Below are 25052 nucleotides of genomic sequence, written 5' to 3'. Positions count from 1 at the left end.
GTCGGGGATGGATGAAGAGATAGAGGGATGGGTTAGGAGGTGCCCTTCCTGCCAAAAGTCCCAGCCAACTCCACCCGGAGCCCCCGTTCACCGCTGGGAAACCAATCGGGTGCCATGGTCCTGGCTACACTTAGATTTTGCGGGGCCATACCAGGGGCAAATATTCTTTATCTTGATGGATGCTTACACAAAGTGGCTGGAGGTCACCCCATTTGCTTCCACCTCCACTGCAGCAACAGTCAGAGCCTTACGGAGGGTTTTTTGCACCCACGGGATCCCTGACACCTTAGTGATGGACAACGGCACTGCTTTTACCTCCCGGGAGTTCCAGGAATTCCTGAATAAGTACCTCATCCACCACATACAGTCCGCTCCCTTTCACCCTGCAACTAACGGCCAAGCGGAGCGCATGGTTCGCACAACCAAGGAGGCCCTGGGTCGCATAGTTCAAGGGGACTGGGACCACTGATTGTCCACCTTCCTATATGGGAACAGTATCACCCCTAACTCAGCTACGGGCGTATAAGCCCCTCCGAGTTACTCATGGGCAGGAGGTTAACCACCCAGCTCGATAGGCTACACCCCTACACACCTCCGCAGCTCCCCCAAGACCAGGGAGGCCACTAGAGGGTTCTTTCCAGGGGATCCAGTCTATGCCAAGAACTTCGCAAGTGGGCCGGAGTGGATACCAGCTTGGATGTTGCGGCTCACCAGGTCCTGCTCATACAAGGTCTTGTCGGAAGGGAGGCAGCTCCTCCGCAGACACATAGACCAACTTCACCGCCGCACTCTCCCAGAGGAACTGGCAAGGCCAGGGGGAGTGGGGAATGGGGAGAGAATGGGACTGCCGCAAGAAGCAACCCTGCCGAGCTCGCTGGCAGAGGAGCCTTACAGGACAGGGGAGATACCTCCGCAGGCTTGAGACAACGCTTTGCCGACTGCGCCCCAAAACGAGGAACCAGCGGTTACAGAACCCCAGGCAGCAGCCTCAGCTCCCCAGATTGAACCTCAGCAGTCACACAGAGAGCGGTGGCCGCCCGCTAATTTGAAAGACTATGTATCTTGAATTAGGGGGGGAGGAGTGTTGTGTCTGGTGTTGGTCCCGGAAGGTACAGCACAGCACGCCTGTGGGCGGTGCCTTGAAAGGACAAACACAGCCCGCCTATGACGATCAGTAGCGGGAAGTTTAACTGGCCAGGATTGGACCTGACCAGGAAGAAGGTTGTTCCGGGAAATGTATATAACAGGAGACCCAGCCCCGCCATGTTGTCTTTGTGATGTACTCGCTAATAAAGCATGTTGCCATATGAACGTCTCCGACTTCAGTACATTACACACTTTTTAAAGACCTTTGCAAATTCACAGAAAAATGCCTGTAGTAGAGGATGTAAATCAAAACAGCATCTTCATTAGCCTTAGTCTGAAGCATGTTTTTAAAAGAAGTAAATAGGGTCACAAGTTTCCTGCAATTTATTTGTGGGGTCAACCTTAGTCCTCAAATGCGATGGAGCTAGGGGGGGGGGGGGTGTTCAACATTTCTGGTCCAAATTTACATTCAGAATACATTATCAGTATTTTTGAGATATATTTTTATATCCAGAATAACATTTTGGTTTTCCAGAATACCTGTAACTGGGTTCTCAAAGATTCCAGAAACATTTAAGGCTAATATTTTAAGGCCTGTTTTTCTTCAATTTCACAGAATTCCCAGCAATAGCAGGGACTGAGTAGGGAAACAGCTGTCTGAACCAACAGAAGCAGATGGTTAAGGGGAACATGATAACTTTTTGTCTCATCAGGACAACTGGATTCTCAGATTTGACATTCATTCTGTTGCGCTTGCCCCACTGGCCCTGAGTTCTGCTTGGTTTATGTGGTTGACACTGGTTCTGTTGGGCTTGCAACAGTGTCTCTTGTTTAGGTTGGTTTGGCTTGTATTCCCTGGCTTTAAATTGGTTATGTTGGCCCATGGTTCTGCTGGGATTCTCTGATTTCACACTAACCCTTTTTAAGCTTGTTAGCTCTGTTTGCATTTAGAGAGTTTTGGACAGTTCTTGCTCTTGCATGCTTGCCTACTGGGGTCTCTGTTCTGGAGAAAGCATGGATTTCTTCCCCATGCATAACAATGAAGATAACAAAGATGGCTGATCTAATTCACTTAAAATTTTGGGGTGTCTTTATGAATAGGTAGCACTATGATCCCTGAAATTTTGGTGTCATTCACTCACAAAAAAAGCCACTTCAACGTGCCAGAAAAAACTTCCCAAAGGAATAACGGGGGGAGGGTGTTTAAGTACCATCAAGTCACTTCTGATTTATGGCAACCCTATAAATGAATGGTTTCCAGAATGTCCTATCATTAACAGCCATGTTCAGGTCTTGTGAAATGAGGGCCATGACTTTCTTGATTGATTGAATCAATCCATCTCATGTTGAGTATTCCTCTCTTCCTGCTACCTTCAACTTTCCCTAGCATTACAGTCTTTTCCAGTGAGGCTTGTCTTCTCACAATGTAACCAAAGTACAATATCCTCAGATTAGTAATTTTTGCTCCTAGGGAGAGTTGGACCCAAACAATTTCAGAATTAAAAAGAATACAAACCCTGAAACAGTATTGGGGACATGAATAACCCAGAATATTGGTATGTATACTCTTTCTGAAATACTACCTTAAAAATATTGATTTTTTTTAAGTGCACATCCCTAACTGAAAAGTTTCAGACTCCAGACATACCAAACCTGTCCTTTAAACCTTGTTTTGCTTGCTGGAAGTGAACTTTCCCCTCCCAAGTCAGACTAGTTCCAGCTCTGTTTTCCCACCTCTCTCCACAGAGGAGAGATAGCACTTGCATACAGATTGCATTGAAACTTCCTCACACTATGACAATATGCAACCTTCTTGTTAAATAGCAGTAAACACCCACATTAGTATTATGGCACAAAACTGACAAACCTAGCAAAGCAATGGCGAACTGAAAAGTTTCTGAAAAAACAAAAGCTAGTATAAGTCTGCTGATTGACTATCAGTGCAATCCTAAACTATACTGTTCCAGATCCACTGAAGTCAATAGGTTTAAGCTTGTGCTATGGAGACTTCAACTGGAGAGTTGGAGACTGAACATTCTATAATGAATCAACCAATCGCCAAACTTGGGCATCATTTTTTAGAACCCACATATATTACTTGTAAATACATACTACATTATTTGGCCAGTCCATACTGTACTCTATTTCGAAGACTTGAATTATATATTTAGAATATTCATTAAAAGGTTACAGCGTGATGTTTATTAGCATTTTGTGATTTTGCTTTTATACTGGACCAGGGTTACTCTGCTAATTATGAAGTACACATTTGTCTTTGGTATAGTGGTTAAGAGCAGTAGATTCTAATCTGGGAGAACTGGGTTTGATTCCCCAATCCTCCATGCGCAGCTGCTGGATGACCCTGGGTCAGTCACAATTCTCTTTGAGCTATTTTCAAAAAAGCAGTTCTCAAAAGAATGCTCTCAGCTTCAGCTAACCTCACAGGGCATCTGTTGTGGGGAGAGGAAGGGAAAGGAGATTGTAAACCACTCTGAGACTTCCAGTGGAGGGCAGGGTATAAATCTAATCTCTTCTTCTTCTTCTCTTTTCAGTATTTGAACAAGCCAAGATTTGACATTACAGCTACACATAGCCATTGACTCCCAGCATCTAACATGATAAAATGGACAGCCCCAAATAGTCCGTCCTGGTTAAGAGGCTATGTCCAAGGTGTGGTAATTAACTATGGCCGTTTTCCCACTTACCTTACCCCAGAGCGACGTCCCTCTTCACCGCACTGCGTCTGCGCGGATTTCGCACAAACTGCTGCGCAGGACCAGGAAGAGCCATGTAGTCCCGGGGCTTTTGTGTCGCAAATGCAAACCGCCAAAAAGCAGTTTACATTTGCGACGCAAAAGCCCCGGGACTACGCGGCTCTTCCTGGTGCTGCGCAGCAGTTTGTGCGAAATCCGCGCAGACGCAGCGCGGTGAAGAGGGACGTCGCTCCGGGGTAAGGTAAGTGGGAAAACGGCCTATGTGATGTCCTGATCAATCATGGGTTACCCTGTCTATCAGCTGCAGGGCTTTTTTTGTAGCAGGAGCTCTTTTGCATATTAGGCTACATCTGCAGACGTGACCTCCATCAGCATAGCATTGGTTCCTCCCCTTCCCACTGCAATCCAAAATGCACCCTTTAGTGCTGCCCCTGGGGGACAGGAGATCTCAAGAAACACTAGTGATGGGAGAGTTTGAGGTGTGTAGGAGGGAGGAATCATCAAGAATCCCCTTCACAGAAGTCATGTATTTGATCCAAGCCAATGGAGTCTACTTTTTTAAATGCAACCCTATTAGGCAAGACCAAGTTTTTGGCTACTGGTCTAAAGTACTTCTTGCTCCATGGAAGCTTCACTAAAATTTCTTTTCTTATGGCACACCTCCTTGTCACTTAGGTGGAGGGCAATTTTCAGACTATCAATGGAATCAGAAACAAATCTATTCAGAATCCTACTCACATCTATTTCAGGAAAGCATTCTTAGGATTGCACTGTGAGGTAAACTATTTGTTATTTCTTCATTAAGTATTTCAGTAGCAGACTAATTTCAGCTGAGCAGCGATGTTAATCTACTGCAGCAAAAATAAACAGGAGTCCTGGGGCACCTTAAAGAGCTGCACTTTTTTATTCTTTCATAAGCTTTCATAGACTAAAGTCAACTTCATCAGATGTAACTTAAAAGGCACCTAATGCATTCATATGTCATCAAGACCAACACAAAATTGATTGTAGAGTATACAATATTGTGAAATCCAATGAGAATTTCCTAGCTTTTGCTTCCTTTCATACCTATTTCTAAACTCCAACTCATTGCCATTTTGTTCCCAAAGCCACCCCTCTATAAAATAATGTTTTCTGGGGGGGAAATAATGTTTTTGGGGTGGGGGAATGTTTTCTTTGTTCAGTTGTTTTAGTTGATTTTCAGAAAACATTATTGCTGGATGATCCTAACTTCTGTTCTGCCCCTTCATAGCAAGTGTTGAGAAAAACTAATTAAGAATTCGTGATGTGAGTTTTACTCCACAGAGCTTGGCAGGTACTTTTCAAAAGATTCTGGTTGTCTTAAAGAGATTTCTCCAGGCAGCAAGGTTAGCTGGCTCTAGCAGAAGGGTAGAACCGAAACACAGATTTCAGTTGCAAGGTCTGATACAAGCTAACAAATGTATCTTTGTTGTATCCATTTTCCCAAAAGGAAGCTTTCTTTCATCAACAGATGCAGTTCAAGTACTGAAAAGATTAACACATACTGAACCATTCCACGCTTCAGTGTCAGACAGCACAACCCTAAGCAGAGTTACATTCTTCTTAAACCCACTGATTTGCACAGGATTGCTGTAAATTGCTATAAATCTATAAAGCAATTAGCAAGAAGCATCCCGCTAAAAGCATAACCAGAGCCATTTATATGTTCCTGCTTTGCACAGAAATAAGAAAACTGCACAGAGAATTACTAAATTTACAAATGTCAAATGTGAACAAGGATTAACATACATTTTCCATATTAATTAGATACCAAGAACAGGACAACTGAAAAGGCTTGGCTAAACTGAAAGCTCCAGTAAACTGTTTCTCAATTATTTAGCAAAAATGGCCATTACAGAATACTTTTTGGAGATTAATTTTTTCAGTTAAGTCTGTTTCAAAATAAACACAGCAAAACTCATTAATCACCAGTTGCCCACACAACACTTATCTCTAGAATCCTAATGGAGTCACATCATTCTAAGCTGACTGAAGACAGCAGGTTTAAAAAGACAGAACTCTGTTTAGGAATGAACTGTAAGTAGGTGTCATTTTGTAGGAAAAAAGGTGCAGGAGCTCAGTAGCATATCTCATTTGCATATCTCCCTGGATCTGTATGCAGCAGGGAGAAAACTCCCCACTGCATGCAAACCCCAGCTGGAGGTAAAAGGAGCCGCGCTCCTGTGAGCTCCTGCTGAATTCAGGTCCTGGGCAGTTGGTTTTCTGTGTTCTACGGTTTTCTGTGTTCTTACTTATGTAAGCAGAAACAAACATTTGAGGCTGAACCACTCACTGACATATACAGCACAGAGCAAAGTTGCAATGCTAACTAACAACTCTCTATCAAGATATAAATGGAAAAGTGTTGTCAAGTGGCAGCCAGCTTATGGCAACCCTGTAGGGTTTCCAAGGCAAGAGACTTTCAGAGGTGGTTTGCCATTACCTGCCTCTCAGGTACAAATACTGGAATTATAACTTGCATGAAGCAATGCCTCCACCAGAATGCCAACCCTCTCAACAAACCCCTATTCATATGAGCAACGAAGCCATGCTTGAAGGCTCCTTACTATCTATAGCCACGAAGCTCTTACTTCTAAGAGGCTTAGATCAGCCCTGAAGGAAGACCAAACATCAGGACACATACAATTGTATATGCTATATACAGACTGACATCAAAACAAACAGGAAAAGAAAGGGCTGCTTAGGGAATTTACTTCAAGCAAAATAAAACTTTGTGTATTTCAACTGTTTAAGAGGACAGAATAACCCCTAGATTACTGGCCAGTTATTTACCCAATTCTGTATAAACTGAGCCCTAATATTTTTGCTTTCATTACTCTCTCAAAGACAGTAGCTAATGCTCTTGCCCTTGCAAGATCTATACACCTTATAGGAATCAATGTAACTGCTTTACAACTGAATTTCTGAAGTGGATAAAAATTAAATATCATTGTAGCAGCAATTTTCAAAGGAGGTCAGGACACAGTCTACTCAAAATAAAAGTTTGACCATGCTAATCAAACCAACCTACAGTCACTTGACCCTCTACCAGGGCCTTTTTTGTAGAAAAAGTCAGCAGGAACTTATTCACATATTAGGCCAAACCCCCTGATAGCAACATTTTTTTCACACAGGGCTTTTCTGTAGAAGCCCAGCAGGAACTTATTTGCATAGTAGGCCACACCCCCTGACACCAAGCCAGTCGGAACTGCGTTCCTGTGCATTGCAGCTCAAAAAAAAAACCCTGCCTTCAACTATAAGATAACACTGTTCTCTGAATAACAATTTTATAAGCATGATCTGCTATGAAAAAACTGTAATGAAGCATTTCCATCATGGTAGCATTAGAATCATCTTATCCAGGGCTTTTTTGTGCCTGTATGCACTGGCACACCCTGGCCTGGACAGCCCAAGATCTCATGGGATCTTGAAAGCTAAGCAGGGTTGGCCCTCAACAGTATCTGGATGAGAGACAGTATTTGGATGAGAAGACAAGAGTCACTGTGCAGAGGAAATGGCAAATCACCTCCGTTAGTCTTTTGCCTTGAAAACCCTACAGAGTTGCTATAAATGAGCCCCCATGGGGGAATGGGTGGAATATAAATAAACTAAATGATGATGATATAATTTGACTGCAACTTGACAGCAACAACAACAACAGAAGCACTGGCACAGCATTCCTGCATCTCTTTTGATCAATTGGGTTTTAGCTGTCTGTGCTGGGACCAGGCCACAGCACAGATAGCTACAACAACATACATTGGCTGCATTGGCACTTTTCCTCCAGCCTGCTGCCTTCTGTGCAGCCTGCTAGCCCTGCTTTCTCCTCCAGTCTCTGTGAGGCTATGGAGGCTAATAAAGAGCACTGTCCACCTTAAAAGCTGCAGTGCACTGCCACCTCAACTTGCAGTTGATGCTAGAGGAATAGGAGGTAGATTTCTCCTCACCATACACTAGGCTCTGCCCAACTCTGCTGCCCTGAGTTCATCCACTGTCCACTTTCCCTCACCAAATGTGGACTGCAGTCTGTCAAAGCTGAGCACTGCAATCCCCTCATCTTCCAATCTAAATGCCTCAAATCAGGGCATGCACTGAGCCTACCCTGCTGAATCTTTCCTTCCCTGGCTGGCTCACCCCAGCTCAGGGGGTGCCAGCCAGCATGGTGTTGCCCACCAGCACTGATGCCATGGACACCTTGCCTTCCTATTTGGGGCTAGGCACCCTCTTCCATCCTGTCAGACCCAGGCACTGTCCCAAATTACCACTGCTGCTTTCTTGAGCACTGAGTCTTGCAACGCGGTGCTGCCATCACAGCTGCCTCTTCCCTCTTCCTAAGGGTTGCCTTCTTCCATCCACCCCCAATTTCCCCATTCCATCATGAATCCATGACAGCAGGAGGCCAGACTCCCACTTCCACTGGGCTAGCTACTGCTACCACCAACTCAGCCTGACCTACTGCCTCAGGCCCCCAGCTCCTGCCTGAATTGCTGCTGAGTACCTCCTCTCCATCACTCCTCCCCATCCCATCTCACCAGCTAGTGTGGCAGTGGGTCCATCTGAAAGAAGAGCAGGGTTCACAAAGCAGTGAACGTCATGAGGTTTTAACAAAAAAAAATGCAGTTATTTTATCAAAGCATCAGGTATATGCTAATGAAAGCTAGCTGCGACCTGAAAAACAGAAGTCCTGCTGGCTCAACTACAAGCAGAGACATTAGATTACCACAGAGCTGCAATCATGCTATGAATCACAGAAATTGGCTTCCAGTACAATATCCACTTGCATTCAGCCAGGTTCCTCAAGATCCCAACATTTTTAACACAGGTTTGTAACTCCTTTGCTTGTAGAAATGAATAGAACAAGAAACAGTCTGCAAAAGATTTGGAGACTACGTTTTGGAAGATTTATCTGCTTTTGCTTACAGCCTATAAAAATTTCTCATAGATGCTGTTCCTCTTTTTGTGCCAAGGAATCTATGGTGATGGTTGATCTGCTAGCAATGACTGGTTGATCCGCTAAAATGTCACATAAGGATGAGGCAAGCAGAGAGTCTATGGCTGCCATTCATGGAGGGCAAAAAGTTTCTACAGGTAGAAGGTAACATAAAAAAAACAGAATTCAGTGGCTAAAGGAAACAGAAAGCAGAAGATTTGGGAACTGGAGGTGAGGAATGAGATAAGAAAAAAGATAGGCACCCAAGTGGACACAACAAATTAGACAGAACAGACCAGGGGGGGCGGGAAGGAAGTTCGTAGGGGTCTTAAAATAACCAGTCAATCTGTGGACTGTAGGTCTCCAAGTTTGCAAAAGCATCTGATACACAGTGAGGGCTATCAAATTACATTTTTCACCCTGCTGTTGTTGAACTGAGTTAATGACATCATATTAAGTCTTCAGAGAAGGTATGATGTACATGGGGCAGTCATATGCACCAGAATTGTTCAAGTTCCATCTTCTCATCCAACAGGAAAATTCCTAATGGACCACAATAGCATACAAAAACATACAAAATAATTTTTCCTGTAAACATGCCAAGGGTTCAAAGCTGCTGTGCTTTTCTTGCACTCTGAATATCTTCAGTCCTTCCTACTATCATGTTTTAGTAGCCAGATCTTTTGTCGTGATTGTTCTGCTTTTGTGATTATCCGCCTATAAACAGAATGCATCACTTGGATTTTCAGCCCTATTACCTCATTCTTGATTTCTGGACAGGCAAAAAGCCAATATGGCACATAATCTTGGTTTCTCAGAAAATATCACCATTTTATTATAGAAATACAAGGTGCCTAATATGAACTGGGAGGGACGGTGGCTCAGTGGCAGAGCATCTGCTTGGGAAGCAGAAGGTCCCAGGTTCAATCCCCGGCATCTCCAAAAAAGGGTCCAGGCAAATAGGTGTGAGAAACCTCAGCTGGAGACCCTGGAGAGCCGCTGCCAGTCTGAGAAGACAATACTGACTTTGATGGACCAAGTGTCTGATTCAGTATAAGGCAGCTTCATATCTTCATATCTTCAACTAACTTCTAAATATGAAACCACTACTAAACTCCAGAGAAAGGAAGTTGTCTTCCTCTGGCTGTTAGAAAAAGCAGTACTACCAGTGCTGGGATGCTATTGCCCAATCAATGAGACTCAAGTACATTTTATTTCATTGAATTCACCAGTCTGTGTTGTGAAAACATGAGACTCCAAGAGCTCACCCTCCAGATAGCAATAATGTTAATTGTCCTCAACTCCACTCCATACTGTGGCAGCCTCATGAAGAATGCTCTGTCCTGACTCTTTTTTAAAAGATACAGGAGAGCAGTCATATAGTCTGACCTCATATTCTAGTCAGCCTCTCCCCAGCTAGTAATTATGATAGCACAAACACCAAATCCATTAGAGGCCTTCACAGAATGCAGAACAGAGAAGGTAAAAAAAAAGTCTCCACTCCCAGGACAATGTGGTGCAGTGGATATAAAACCTCTCATACAAAATCATTTAAATCTGAAGCAACCAGTCCAAGCCAACAATGTCAGATCAATGAGTAGAAGACAGGCTCATTATGGCAAATAAGTGCTTTTAGCCACTTTTCCTCCTTGCCTTGAACATCTGGATTTTATTTAAATGCCCCTGTGTGCCAACTATGATAATCAGGTAACCATTTACTGGCTCTCCTACCACTCAGGATGACCCATCTGGCATCAACTTGTGGTTCGAGCTTTCTGGAATGGGCTCCCTCAAGCAGTGGGAAGAAGTTCCCTCCTTGGCAGCCTTCAGGGGAGCTGCAAGGCCTGCCTGTCTGCCAAAGCTTTTGATGGGGTTTGAACAGCAGGCATCTTTTAAGGGGGGAGAGATCTGAGGTTTGCTATTTATTTTCAGTTTTAACTTGAACCTTTCTTACACACCCAGGGAATGCTGTTCACCACTTTGGGGTCAGGCAGCAATTTTTCTCCAGGCCAATTTTGCCAAGGATTGTGAAGGGTTATGGGGGGGTTTTAGTAGATGACCTTGGAGGTCCCTTCCAACTCTATGGGTGTTTTCGCACTCACGTTTTACTGGCGCCACGACCCTCCTGACGCCGGCGAATCTGCATGGATTTCACACCAGAAGCGCCGGCGCACCCAGAAGCGCCGGCTACTTCCGTCGCTAAGCCAGCGCAAACGTTTTCCTGCATCTTTGCGATTTGCGTTTGCGCTGGCTTAGCGACGGAAGTAGCCGGCGCTTCTGGGTGCGCCGGCGCTTCTGGTGTGAAATCCATGCAGATTCGCCGGCGTCAGGAGGGTCGTGGCGCCAGTAAAACGTGAGTGCGAAAACGGCCTATGATTCTATGAGGAAAAGCAGGTTATAAATGTTTAATAAACAAATAAATGCCCCAGATGGGCATCACAACTAGATATATGCCCTTCCTACAAGGTTATATAGGGAGACATCTTTTTTTGTCTACAAGATGACGGAAAGAAGTTTAAACTTCACTTATTCTAATAGTATACCCAGAAGCATTACCTGATTTTCTTCTCTCTTCCACCTCTTTGTAACATTTGTTATGGGGACTGCTTTGGGTCACCACTGGAGACCCAAAGTTGGGTTATAAACAAAGTAAATGAATTACCTGATTTTCTTCTCTCTTCCACCTCTTTGTAACATTTGTTATGGGGACTGCTTTGGGTCACCACTGGAGACCCAAAGTTGGGTTATAAACAAAGTAAATGAATTACCTGATTTTCTTCTCTCTTCCACCTCTTTGTAACATTTGTTATGGGGACTGCTTTGGGTCACCACTGGAGACCCAAAGTTGGGTTATAAACAAAGTAAATGAATATAATTTGTCCTTTTCTATTATGCAAAAAAAAGAAAAGAAAAAGAAATTAAAGAAAGACTAGGAGAAAGGCATGAAGAAAAGATGAACACCAGGAAAGAAATACAGAGAACAGAAAAGAGTGTGTGGGAGCAGGGAGATTATACTGAGGAAAAAATGAAATACTGAAGTAGATTTAATAAATACCTGCTGTTGGGCTAACAATCACACGTTCTAGTTTTACCAGAGAGCATCTTACAAAGTTATGTCAAGCTCACAATATTTAAGGGCAGATTACATTTTTCCCCTATAAATTGCCCTACTATAGCTCTCTGGTGTTTGACTTATTAAACCAATCAAACGATTAGGCAAGACTTAATACGCTGTTGTATTATCTTTGTTGTCCACCCACAGATGTATCAGGTCCATAAGAAATCACATGCCCCTGTTCTAAGATAGATATATCAACACTGCCTACTTCTGGAATGTCACTAATCAGAATCAGCCTGCTTCTTCTTAGGTCATATAAGTCTAGCACATGTTTACTTCTACTACTTAACTAGGCATACTGTTCATGCCTTGGAGATCTTCACACAACCATACTAGTCAATGCCAAGTATGAGGAAAACCAAGAAGCTTCAGTCTCTGCAGAATTGGTTGTAGGCACATTTTGTAGGTTAAGATTCAGCTTTTTGCATAGCACCACTAACAAGCATACATTTGGAGCAGTTTGTCAGAACATGGCAAAAACCAGATTCTGACCACTGAAAAATATGTACACAAAATAAGCACAGCATAAGTTGAAGCACCTGTAGTTCACACAGGCTAGGGTGTGTGTTTTTTTCCTTGCAGCTGTAACAGGCTTGTGAAGAGGCCCCTCTCTTTCCCACTTGAATCTCTCCCCTTCTGTTCCTTTTTTGAAGCTCATGCCTGAATCCAACATATGCACAGTTTACTAATTAGCACTTCCATTTCTCAGGCCAAGAAACACAAGTCTTAAGTTTGAAGTTTGCTGCTTTTGCATAAAGGCATCATATTATTGCACATGTCCAAAGGTTTACATTTACATTTTCGGAACACAATACTCATCACTTGCCAGCATTCTAAAGGCGAAACCAAAAGAAGTACTGTTCAGCCATGAGGTGTTACAGTGAACGCAGAAGCTGGTAAGCAACAATTTATATCTATTTTTCCCCACAATAGTGCATTACTGAAGAATCTATCAGTTCCCAACCCACACTCAGCCCTTTCAAACAGTCCAACTGGCCATGAAAATATTGAACCTCTTCTACAAATGTACATTAAATTATTAATGCAAAAAGCAACTTATGTTTAACCGGCTAGACAAAAATCAATTATCAAAAGGTAAATAAAACTGGAAAAAAAGATTATAACATATTCTAATCAGCAGAAGCCAAGGAATCCAAAGGGAACTCTGTTTTCTCTCTAGCAAGAACTCCATGTGTGTGTGTAAAAAAACCACCTTAGAAATATCGGGAGTACCCCAGTCTAAGAATAGACTTTTAAAATCTTGTTTGTTTCAATAGGAAATCTTCTTGAAATCAATACTATTTAAATTATTTGTCCCCATTGCATTTTAAAAGCATTTTATTGAATCTAAATTATCAGGCAGCATGAAAGATCAATCTAGACAAGAACATTCCATTTTTTAATATGGACAGATACTGGGAAACAAGGGATTTTACTGGCCAGATGCTAAGGACACAATTTTCATTATTATTAGTCAAAATTAGCATTCATGCCAGGACATGGACCATGTTGGAAGAATTTGAGAGGAGTCCTTTTCTGACTGTCTAGTGGAGCTGTCCAATTAAAACCTTGGGGCAAAAAGGCCAATATCTTCTAAAAGACAGTTAGGCATCAAGATACAAAAAAAGTCTGAATTTTGTTTACTATTAAGAAAATGATCGTAATATAATCATAAAATACAGGATTTATAGCCATTCTATCCCATAGCAGAAAATATAATTACAGTACTGTTTATCTAAAACTACTACATGCTTACCATGAAACTACGTTACATCTGCCACATGAATGCCACAGGGACTTACAGCCATATAACAAATTAGTCTGCTACTGAATGGCCTGTGGAATGTAATAAAGACTAACTGATATTAGGATCTCATTTCAGAAATGCCACATGGCCCCAGTCCTGGTTGTGGGTACACAGCACAGGGGAAAGGAGGCTACTGTCTTCCTGTTCACACCATTTTCCAATCCAAATATCACTGGGGGAAATAATGCCCCCAACACTGTTCTCAGTAGGAAAATTAGCACAGGTGGGAGGCAGAAGCCCCTTTTCCTCTTGCACAGAGGACCTGACCAGAATTAGGACTCTGCATTTCTTCTAAACTGAGATCCTGTAGGAAACCAGCATCTATTGTCCTGTTGCAAGTCCCATGATAAGGGGCAGAGGCTCTAAAGTGCTTTCACACTACTTGATTCCTATAACTGCTCTGAACCTGGGACTTTTTACATGCAAAGCAGATGCTTTCCCACTGACCCACAGTTTCACCATTTAGCTAACGAAGGTGAACATCAAGAGACTTGTCTAAATCTTTTTTTAATACAACTGGCTTTACACAGAATGTTCAGAAAGATTATATTAATGCTAAACATGGATTATTCACAGCAAGGAAAATGAACTTAATAAGAGTACTAATTTATACATTGTGGAAATATTGCTGCCACCACCACCACCAGCATGAACCAGGTTTTTATATCAATGCATATATCAATTACATATTTTATATCATTACATATAACAGTCAAATAAACAACTGAAACAGACAAACTCCTAGCACACATATGCACTCTTGGGAAACTGCCATAAAATAGGCAGGATGTTGCTTTTCCAGTTCCTCCCATACCTTCAGAAAGAAATCCAGTTATTGATACCATTTTGTCATTAGAACAAAGTTACAGTCCAGTGGCTCCAGCTTTGTTCTATTGCTTCAGACCAACCTGGATCCATTTTGACATCAAAAGAGTCAAACTTCACTCAATGACACACCAATGGCATTTTTACTGCTACAGCATCTTCATTAAAGTCAACAACAAAGGAGATGAGTCATCATTTTAATTCACCATAGATATCAAGGTGTGTTATCACAATCTGGACTGCTTATGCTTAGGGCACTTAGGAAATTAGTAACTACATCAGATGTATCAATAGCATACACTATAATGCAGAAATGAGGACAACTGATCTTTTTGACATGGATATGTTATACATACATGTCACATACCAGGTTCGAATGGGACTCCACATATACATCGGTGAAGACCTTCTTTTCCATTCATGCCTTTCAGGATAGAATTATACCCAGTATATACACCAATTCCACATTCTGAAGCCATCTTTATATATCAAGCACATGCATACTTAATACTACAATTCAATGAATGGCTTCAATTCACCGAATAATTTGTGTGTTCAAAGGGGGGAGATTTTGCGTATTCCCCCTCCTGCTGCAGACCTCCAACTCTCACCCCCCTCCACACCCATGCTGCTCAACCAGAAAAAGCATTCCAGAGGATTTTGGACTGCAGCTGGAGTGGGGAGGCAGGGAAGTTGTGTTGCATGAATGGAAATCCCTTCTGTATGCTGAAATCTCACAACGGATCCAAATCAATAGGTTCACAATGCAAAGGCATACCTGCCCTCTCCATCACACCCCATGAGATTCAGTTCAGTTCTGCAAAAACTGATATTTGTAATACTTACGCATTGCAATATGGTTTCTTCTCATACCCTTTGTAATTGTTCATGTTCAGAGCCATTTTGCAGACTTCGCAATGGAAACATCCTTTGTGCCAGTACTGGGGGGGGAAATTATTATTATTAAACAAGGTTTTACACTGCCAACATTTGCTATTTGTGTAAGTCCCATTAAATCCACTAACACTACAGATAAATGTTACTTTGTTGTATAAATTAAACCCTTTCAAACCTGTGCATGCCACAAATTCTATTGCAAATATTTCCATAATGCAAGGCACATGCACCTCCTATGTTATACTTTTATGAAGTTGTAAACCATCTCAAGACTTTAGGGGTGATTATGTAGTCAATAAAATTAATAGGTGTACTCTTAATTGCAGCAAACAACCATCTCTCACCCCCACCCTGACTTGCAGAAAGAAGAAAAATACCTCCTAAGGAGGAGTGGACAGAGTGAAATTTGTCTAAACAGTGTTTCATCCTGTTTATAGAATAATCCTTAAAAAACTTGATTCAGTAACTCTAAGAAGTGACCCCTCCCAGTTTCTTCCTCTGGCATTCTAACAACTAGACACACCCCACCCTAAGCAATATGAGTGCCCTTTAATTCCGCCCCTTTTAATGATTAAAAACAGATCAAGTATCCTTGTTACAACAACATACACCAAGCCCTAGGAAAAGTTTCACCAGCTAGGCATCAGGCCCTTTAAAATAAGCCACAACCCTCTCCCCATTCTGCTCCACACCCTTGCTTGACCCTAAGGTTGTCTTTTTCAGGAGTACATACGCACACACACCCCAAAAAACCCATGCCTTTGACATATTGCGTGCTAGTAGGAAAATCGGTATGGTGGTGGTGTTTTCTTAAATTCCAACAAGACCCATCCCAAGAAGCGAACAGCAAACCCAGCCCATGAAGCTTGTTTCTGTGACAAGCTACGCAAAACTCTGAAGTCTCCCAGAGAGCCAACTAATCCCTTGTTTTCTGGTGAGGACGCATCTGTCATAGCCTGGGCGTTTGCGGTTTCCTTCAGACAATCGCGCCCTGTGAACCCCGAGCGGGGCGAGGGAGAAAGCATTCCGAAGGGAAGGGCACGCGCGGGCTGCCGATGCTTCTCTCCCCCTCCCGTTGCCTTGCCTGCCTGTCAGTCATGCCAGGCCAGCAGCCGGCTGCCTGCCGCTGTTGCGTAAGAAAGCATCTCTCCTGCACTGCAGCCCTGCCCGGACTCTCCCAGGGGCCTCGTCTCCCGCGCTGAGGGGCCCGGGGGTGGGAGCCGCACTGAAAGCGTCCAATGAAGCAGCCGGACGGGCAGCCAAAGGCGGGGCTTCGGGGAGCGGCTGAAGGGGACCGGGGCCCCTCCCCAAACCCGAGGGCCACGGGGCTCCAAACAGCCCAGTCCTCCTGCTAGGCGATGCGTCAGTCCTGGGGTAACAGAGTGGAGGCTACGAGGTGAAAGCCTCCGGCGCGGGCGCTCCATTGGCCCCCGGAAGGTTTGCTCCGGCCCCTCCTTTTTCGTCCAAGCCCCTGCAGCCGCAGCCCAGCTCAGTCCGCGCCAGGCCCTTTCCACGTCGCTTTGCCCAGCTCTCCTGGCCACTAGCTGGTGAATCCTGGCCGCAGCGCCCTCGCCCCGGCAGCCTCCCCTAACTCCTCTCCCTTCACCCCTTCCCTCACGCCGCCGCCTCACAACCCGAAGAACGCGAGGCCAGCCTTTGGAGCCGGTGCCTCAATTGCAGGGCGCCTCCGAGGCCTGGGAACCCGGCGGGGGTGGGGGGAGGCCGAGCCTCTGGTGTTGCCGAGGAGCTCCATTTCCCACCTCACAGGAGACCTTTCCCAAGTTCGAGTGCCTGCAGGCGGGAAAGCGCAATCCCGAGACCCCTGCCCCACCCCCCAACAAACGCAATGCATCCCGCCAGCCCCCCATGTGAGGACACCGACTTGCAGCAGGTGAAGCACAGCGCTTGAGGGGGACTCGCTGAGGCCCTTGCCGCCGCCGCCCCCCGAACCCCTGTCCCCCTCCTCTCAGGCGCCCACCTTATCCAGGCAGTTGACTTTCTCGGTCGGATAGACGACTTTGCCACAGCGGGCGCACTGAGGGTTCATGGTCAAGGTGCCGGCCAAGGAGCCCAGCGGAGGCAGCCGCCCGGAGCCGCTGGGGCATTCCCTGCCCACCCCGCGAGCGCGACTTTCTCGGGGACCACAGGCAGGAGGGAAGGTCAGCGGCGGAGAGAGCGCGGCTCCAGCGGGCGGAGGCGGCGGCGGCTGCTGCTGCGACAGAAGCTCAGCGGCATGTGCGAGCGAGTGGGAGGGGAAGGGCTGCCTGGAGCCTCCGCCTCGTGCCTGCGCGCTCCGTTCCTCCGCAGAGCCAGCCCCGCGCGGGCAGAAGGGCGGGCTGCTTGATTCGCGCGGCTCTCTCTCTCCTCGCCAAGCCAGGCGTCGCGGAGGAGCGGCGGGGAAAGCGAGCCGGAGCCCTTGGAGAGCCTCAAACTGGGCTGGGGAGGGGGCAAGAAAGGCCAACTGGTTCTCCTCACAAAGGGAAAGCGAGAGGAGCCCCGAGGGACGAAGGCAACAGCCCTTTCGCTCGGCTCCCGTCCATGAAGAGCTGCACCCACCAAGGGGCGGTTTGCAGAGCCCACCGTCGAGTTTGAAAGCTGACAAAACGGGTCAACTCGGAAGGAAGTTTCAGTTCGGTGGGGTTTCTTTATTGAAGGGTGTGAGGCTGCCTCAGGATTGCCAGACCACAAACACCGGAAGAGCGCCTGGAATTTCAGTTGATTTCCAGAAGACAGCAGTTCTCCTGGGAAAAAATTGGAAGCTGAACTCTATAGCATTATACCTCGTTGAAGTCCCTCCCCTCACCAACCCCTGCCCTCCACAGGCTGCACACACACACACACCCCCCAAATGCCTAGGTAATTTTCAATGGAGCTGCCAACGCTAGGTGCCCAGTGGCCATATAGCCTGTCTACTGAGGCAGGCTTGAAGGGCTTAAAAAGAGCCCATCCACTCATACATGTTTGCTCAGAAGTCAAATCTAGTTGAGTTTGCTAGACTTGGCTGCCAAGTACAGGGACATATGAAGCTGTGATATGCTGCTTAGGCCATCTCTTGCTGGAAGAGGGCATATTGCCTGAATACCTTTTGATAAGAGAAGCCAGGGACTGGAGGGGTGATGTCTTCAAGCAATGCATATGTACTATGGCAGGGGTGTCAATCATGCGGCCCGGGGGCCAAATCAGGCCCCCGTAGAGCTGCTATCAGGTCCCCAAACAACTGGCTATTGTCTGCTTCCTTCTTCCTCTCTCTTGCTTCCTTCTGTGTAACAGCTTGCTTTTAGAAGGCTTACTAAATCACAGCTACAGAACAAAACCTCTATTTTCTCCATTGGCTGAGCCGCCTCCCTTGCGGAGGAAGGAAGATAGATAAATTTATTGTCATTGTTCTCAAAAAAGAAAATGAGAGCAACGAAATGAGGTGCTCTTCCACAAACATACCAACACATCAACACCCACTAAAGGACATATACATAGACCATTTAAATACATCTAAAAACACATAACCATTCATAACCCTGCATTTAGCTTAACCACGGCACTTGGATAGAAGCTGCCCTTGAATCTATTTGTCTTTGCCTTCAACACTCTATATCGCCTACCTGACGGTAAAATCTCAAATAGCAAGTGGCCCGGATGTGAAGGGTCCCTTAAGATCATTTGTATCTTCCTTCTACATCCCATATCATACAGATCCACCAATGAGGGGAGAGAACATCCACAAATCTTCTGTGCTCTCACCATCTCTCTTTGGAGCACCCTTCTCTCTGCTCCGTGCAGCTCCCAAACCACACGCAGAGGCAATAAGATAAAATGCTCTCAATGGAACTACGATAAAAGGCAACCAGCAGACTCCCTGACAGTTGTTGTGATCTTAAGAGTCTTAAATAGTATAGTCGTTGCTGGGCCTTTTTCTCTAGAGCTAAAGTATTTGCTCCCCATGTTAGATCCTGTTTCATAGTAATTCCCAAAAACTTCCATTCTGTCACCTGTTCTACCATAACCCCATCAATAAACAACGGCTGAATGTCCAGACTACTCTTCCTATAATCCACTATAATTTCCTTCGTCTTATTTACATTAAAAATAAGATTATTTGCTTTACTCCAGAGGGACAGCTGATGAACTTCCCTCCTATACGCAGACTCATCATTCTCAGAGATGAGCCCCACTAACGTATCATCTGCATACTTAATGATTTTATTGCTCAGACTACTAGAAACACAATCAGACGTGTAAATAGTGAAAAGAAGTGGACTCAAGACACATCCCTGGGGAGTGCCAGTGTTTAAGATCTTCACGGAAGAAGTATATCCGTCCATTTTAACCCTTTGTTAAAGGCAGAGGAAGGCAGAGCTTGTTTTTCCAGGCTCTCTCAATCACACAGCAGAGCTACTGAACCAAACCTCTCTTCCTTCTATTGGCTGAGGCTCCTCCCCCTCCTGGTCCCCTGGGGAAGGAAGGAAAGAGCTTCCTTTGCCCTGTTCCCTGGATCCCATGGGAGAGATACAAAGAAAGCATCTTTAAGACCAATGAGTTAACATTTTAAGTATGTTTTGGGATTGTTGTTTTTTTAAATTAATCATGTTTGTCTGTGTCCTTTATAAAGTTTATATCTCTGTGTATACCTAATCTTAAATAGGTATACATACACGTGGTCCAGCACAACCTGACATGGGCCGTCCCAACATGGTCTCATTTATGTCAGATCCGGCCCTCATAATAAATGAGTTCGACACCCCTGTAGAGCCTTCCCAGCATATGGGACATAATGTCAACGACATTGAACTCAATAAGATTTGCTTCTAACCCCAGGATTAGGGTTGGACAAAAAATTCCACCATGGCATCCCCAGAGAGTACTGAGGTCGGGAACCCAAAATCTTCTCGCCATCCCTGGGCCAAAAGAAGCTCGCCTAAAATCCACCAGGGACAGGGCCTTCTCTGTTATGGCCCCTACATGGTGGAATCAGCTGCCGGAGGAGGTGAGGGCCCTGCGGGACTTTGTTCAGTTCCGCAGGGCCTGTAAGACAACCCTCGTCCGGCTAGTCTACACCTAACTGATGAGTAACTAAATGTAGCTTGCCAGACTCCTGTTACATATATATGTTGTAATGTTTAATGGTTTTAAGGTTTTAAATGTTTTAATGCCTATATATTTAAATACTTGTTTAATTTTATGTTTGATTAATTGTTGTGAGCCGCCCTGAGCCACTTGTGGGAAGGACGGGATATAAATCATAAATAAATAAATAAATTAAGAACCCCCACCTCCAACATGGTGGTCCTGATTAGGCACAAAGGCAGGATATCAGTTTTATAAATAAATAAATCTGAGAATAGTCTCAATTAGAGGGGTTTTTTTACAAAAAAGTCATGTGTATGTATGTGTGTGTGTGTGTGTGTGTATATATATATATATATATATGAGATGGGGGGAGGGTTAATGCTTTGTGTAGCATTTCATAATAGCTTTCATAGCAGGGAGGGTAAAAAGAACCAGTGGTTGCAGTTTGAATCTGGACCCATAAGATATTTAGCAAGACTGGAAGCAGACTTGGGGCAGCAGCTAATATTTGGGGTCCAGTGGTTGGACTGCAGTCTGCCTACTTTAGTTAGGATCAGGACTTTTTAATAGAAAAAACCCAGCAGGAACTTATTTGCATATTAGGCCACATCCGCTGATGCCAAGCCAGCCGGAACTGCATTCCTGTGCGTTTCTGCTCAAAAAAAGCCCTGATTAGGATCCTGCTTGCTTCCAGTATACTGTCCATTTGTTGTTGTTGTTTCATAAATATACCTCTGGGTGATAGTTTCACTTACCAGACCAAGTCATCTCACAGAGGTCTGAGAGGAGCAGAACAGAGCAGAGCAGCTCTGATAGCTGAGACAGCTGGAGAAGTTGCTGAGAATTTCTGAGTTTTGAAAGACTTCATTCTGAGGTTTGTGGGGCTGCCTAAAATTCTTAGTTGTGATAGCTGGGGAACTGCTCTTTGTTTGCTCTTTGTTTGGTTGAGTGGGCTAAAGGTGAAAGAGATTGAGAGTGATTGCTGCTGATTGCTTAGGAGTGCCTCCTCCACCCTCTTTGCATTTTAAGCTGTGCCTTGCCAGAAAGCTAAAGGGCTCTTGGCCTGTGGCTCTTCGCCTAGGGGCTCCCTAAGGACCAGGAACCCAGATCCCTGATTTCCTTGTTGTAATGTAATGTAATGTAATGTAAAATTTTATTTGTATCCCGCCCTCCCCCGCCAAGCAGGCTCAGGGCGGCTAACAACATTTAAGGTGAACAACACAATAATAAAACAATAAATTCATATTAAATTCACATTAAAACCAATCAATGATTAAAACATTCCTAGATCTGATACTGGCGGTAAACATTATTAATCTGGCGGTAAACATTAATTTAGTCATTGTGAACGCCTGTTTAAAGAGGACGGTCTTGCAGGCCCTGCGGAACTGGTCTAAGTTCCGCAGGGCCCGCACCTCCTCTGGGAGCTGGTTCCAGAGTTGTGGGGCCGCAGCGGAAAAGGCCCGAGTGCGGGTGCTTTGAAGTTTAACTTCTTTTGGCCCAGGGATATTCAGTCTGTTTTTTCCCATTGACCTCAGTGCTCTCTGGGGCTCATATGGGAAGAGACGGTCCCTCAGGTAGGTCGGTCCTTGGCCATATAGGGCTTTAAAGGTTATGACCAGCACTTTGTAATGGATCCGGTATACGATTGGCAGCCAGTGCAGTCCGCGCAGCCCTGGCCGTATATGCTCCCATCTTGGGAGACCAAGTAACAGCCTGGCCGCCGCATTCTGCACTAGCTGCAGCTCCCGGGTCCGGTACAGAGGCAGCCCCATGTAGAGAGCGTTACAGTAGTCCAGTCTTTAGGTGACCGTCGCATGGATCACCATTGCTAGGTCCCGACGCTCTAGGAAAGGGGCCAACTGCCTCACCCGCCTCAGGTGGAAGAATGCTGACTTGGCAGTGGCTGTTATCTGGGCCTCCATTGATAATGAAGGCTCCAGTAAAACACCCAGGCTCTTTACCCGCTGCGCCATCTAAAGCGGCACCCCGTCAAAGGCCGGGAGGGATATTTCCTTCCCCAGAGTGCCATGACCCACATGGAGAACCTCTGTCTTCACTGGATTTAACTTCAGCCCACTCAGTCTAAGCCACGTTGCAACAGCCCACAAAGCCTGATCCAGGTTCCCCGGGGCGGAGGTGGGCCGGCCGTCCATTAGTAGATAGAGCTGGGTGTCATCTGCATATTGATGGCAACCCAGCCCAAATCTCCGGGCAATCTGGGCGAGGGGGCGCATATAGATGTTGAATAACATCGGGGAGAGAACTGCTCCCTGGGGCACCCCACAATCAAGTGTGCGCCTCTGGGATCGCTCACCCCCAATCGCCACCCTCTGTCCCTGACCCATGAGGAAGGAGGAAAGCCATTGTAGGGCCAGCCCCTCAACCCCTATGTCGGCGAGGCGGTGGATCAGCAACTGATGGTCGACTGTATCAAATGCAGCCGACAGGTCTAGTAACATCAGTATTGCCGCACCCCCTCGGTCCAGTTGCCGCTGGAGGTCATCCACCAAGGCGACCAGGACCGTCTCCGTCCCGTGGCCCGGTCGGAAGCCAGACTGGCACAGGTCTAGGACATAAGCGTCATCTAGAAATCTCTGTAGCTGCAACGCCACTGCCCTCTCGATAATTTTACCTAAAAATGGTAAATTGGACACCGGTTGGTAGTTTGCCAATTTGGCCGGGTCTGTAGATTTTTTCAAGAGGGGGCGGACCAAGGCCTCTTTTAGAGATGTTGGAAAATGCCCCTCTAGGAGGGATCTATTTATGATGTCCCGTAAAGGACATCTAAGCTCCCTCTGGCAAGATTTAATCAGCCAAGAGGGGCAAGGGTCCAAATCACATGTTGTTGGGCGAGCAGCAGAGAGAATTCCATCAACTTCCTCCAGGCTGAGTGGGTCGAAGTGGTCCAGTACTAAATCTGAAGACAGGCACGGAGCCTCAGTTCTCCCAATAAGGTAAGTTGACCCTCCAGAAGGGGAGCCACTTAAACAAACAGCATTTAAAGAGGACTGTATATTTTAAATATATATATATATATATATATATCATGAAGATAGAATGCCAGCAGGGGGTTGGGGGCTTTCCAGTGTTTTGCACTGAGTGTCACATGTACGACTATCTGCCCAAAGGACAGAAGCCTTGGGTGTGTGCTCAATGCAAGGAGCTTCTGGTCCTCAGGGAACGAGTTCGTACTCTTGAGGCCGAGGTGACTGCCCTGGAGAAGCAGAGACAGTCAGTTAGGCACTTGGGGAAGACTCTCGGGGGTGTATTAGATGAGCCCCGCTCTGAACGTAGCAGCCCCGTTGCTGCCAGAGAGCGTGAGGGTTGAGAGGGAACAGGGCACCGTGCTGAGGATAAGGGGAATGCGCCCTCAGAAGGGACCTCTTCTTCGGTTGGTGAGCGGGAATCCTTTTGCACCAAGGAACCATCCCTGGGCAGAGGGAGAGGGGGGGGGTTGGTAGTTGGTGATTCGATCCTTAGGCAAGTAGATAGCTGGGTGGTGAAACCGCGTACTGACCATATGGTGACTTGCCTGCCTGATGCGAAGGTAGCGGACATTACGCATGTAGTAGATAGGCTGATAGACAGTGCTGGGGAGAAGCCTGTGGTCATGATGCATGTTGACACCAACGATGTGGGGAAATGCAGTCATGAGGTCCTGGAGGAAAAATTTAGGCTGCTAGGCGGGAGACTAGCAGTGGGGTGCCGCAGGGCTCGGTACTGGGTCCCATGCTCTTTAACTTGTTCATAAATGATTTAGAGTTGGGAGTGAGCAGTGAAGTGGCCAAGTTTGCGGATGACACTAAATTGTTCAGGGTGGTGAGAACCAGAGAGGATTGTGAGGAACTCCAAAGGGATCTGTTGAGGCTGGGTGAGTGGGCGTCAACGTGGCAGATGCGGTTCAATGTGGCCAAGTGCGAAGTAATGCACATTGGGGCCAAGAATCCCTGCTACAAATACAAAGTGATGGGTTGTGAACTGGCAGAGACTGACCAAGAGAGAGATCTTGGGGTCATGGTAGATAACTCACTGAAAATGTCAAGACAGTGTGCATTTGCAATAAAAAAGGCCAACGCCATGCTGGGAATTATAAGGAAGGGAATTGAAAACAAATCAGCCAGTATCATAATGCCCCTGTATAAATCGATGGTGCGGTCTCATTTGGAGTACTGTGTGCAGTTCTGGTCGCCGCACCTCAAAAAGAATATTATAGCATTGGAGAAAGTCCAGAAAAGGGCAACTAGAATGATTAAAGGGCTGGAACACTTTCTCTATGAAGAAAGGTTGAAACGCGTGGGACTCTTTAGCTTGGAGAAACGTCGACTGCGGGGTGACATTACAAGATAATGCATGGGATGGAGAAAGTAGAGGAAGAAGTACTTTTCTCCCTTTCTCACAATACAAGAACTTGTGGGCATTCGATGAAATTGCTGAGCAGACAGGTTAAAACGGATAAAAGGAAGTACTTCTTCACCCAAAAGGTGATTAACATGTGGAATTCACTGCCACAGGAGGTGGTGGCAGCCACAAGGATAGCCACCTTCAAGAGGGGTTTAGATAAAAATATGCAGCAGAGGTCCATTAGTG

The 25052-nt window shown here is 45.5% G+C and overlaps 1 protein-coding gene across 2 annotated transcripts in view; it reads right to left on the bottom strand.

Annotated features, from left to right (window-relative positions):
* The window catches only part of NEBL (nebulette), a 200336-nt gene extending 182706 nt beyond the window's left edge, over positions 1-17630 (bottom strand). For both annotated transcript variants that reach the window (XM_060248392.1, XM_060248393.1), the window contains exons 1-2: positions 17377-17630; positions 15348-15442 (exon numbers count right to left, since the gene is read on the bottom strand). In XM_060248392.1, coding sequence (XP_060104375.1) covers positions 15348-15442; positions 17377-17445 — 164 coding nt within the window. In that variant the 5' untranslated portion in view covers positions 17446-17630. The remainder of the gene's footprint in view (positions 1-15347; positions 15443-17376) is intronic.
* Positions 17631-25052: the final 7422 nt, after the last annotated feature.

This window comes from Heteronotia binoei, chromosome 10 (assembly GCF_032191835.1).
Source record: "Heteronotia binoei isolate CCM8104 ecotype False Entrance Well chromosome 10, APGP_CSIRO_Hbin_v1, whole genome shotgun sequence".
Lineage (NCBI taxonomy): Eukaryota > Metazoa > Chordata > Lepidosauria > Squamata > Gekkonidae > Heteronotia > Heteronotia binoei.
This window is presented reverse-complemented; position numbering and strand designations above follow the sequence as displayed.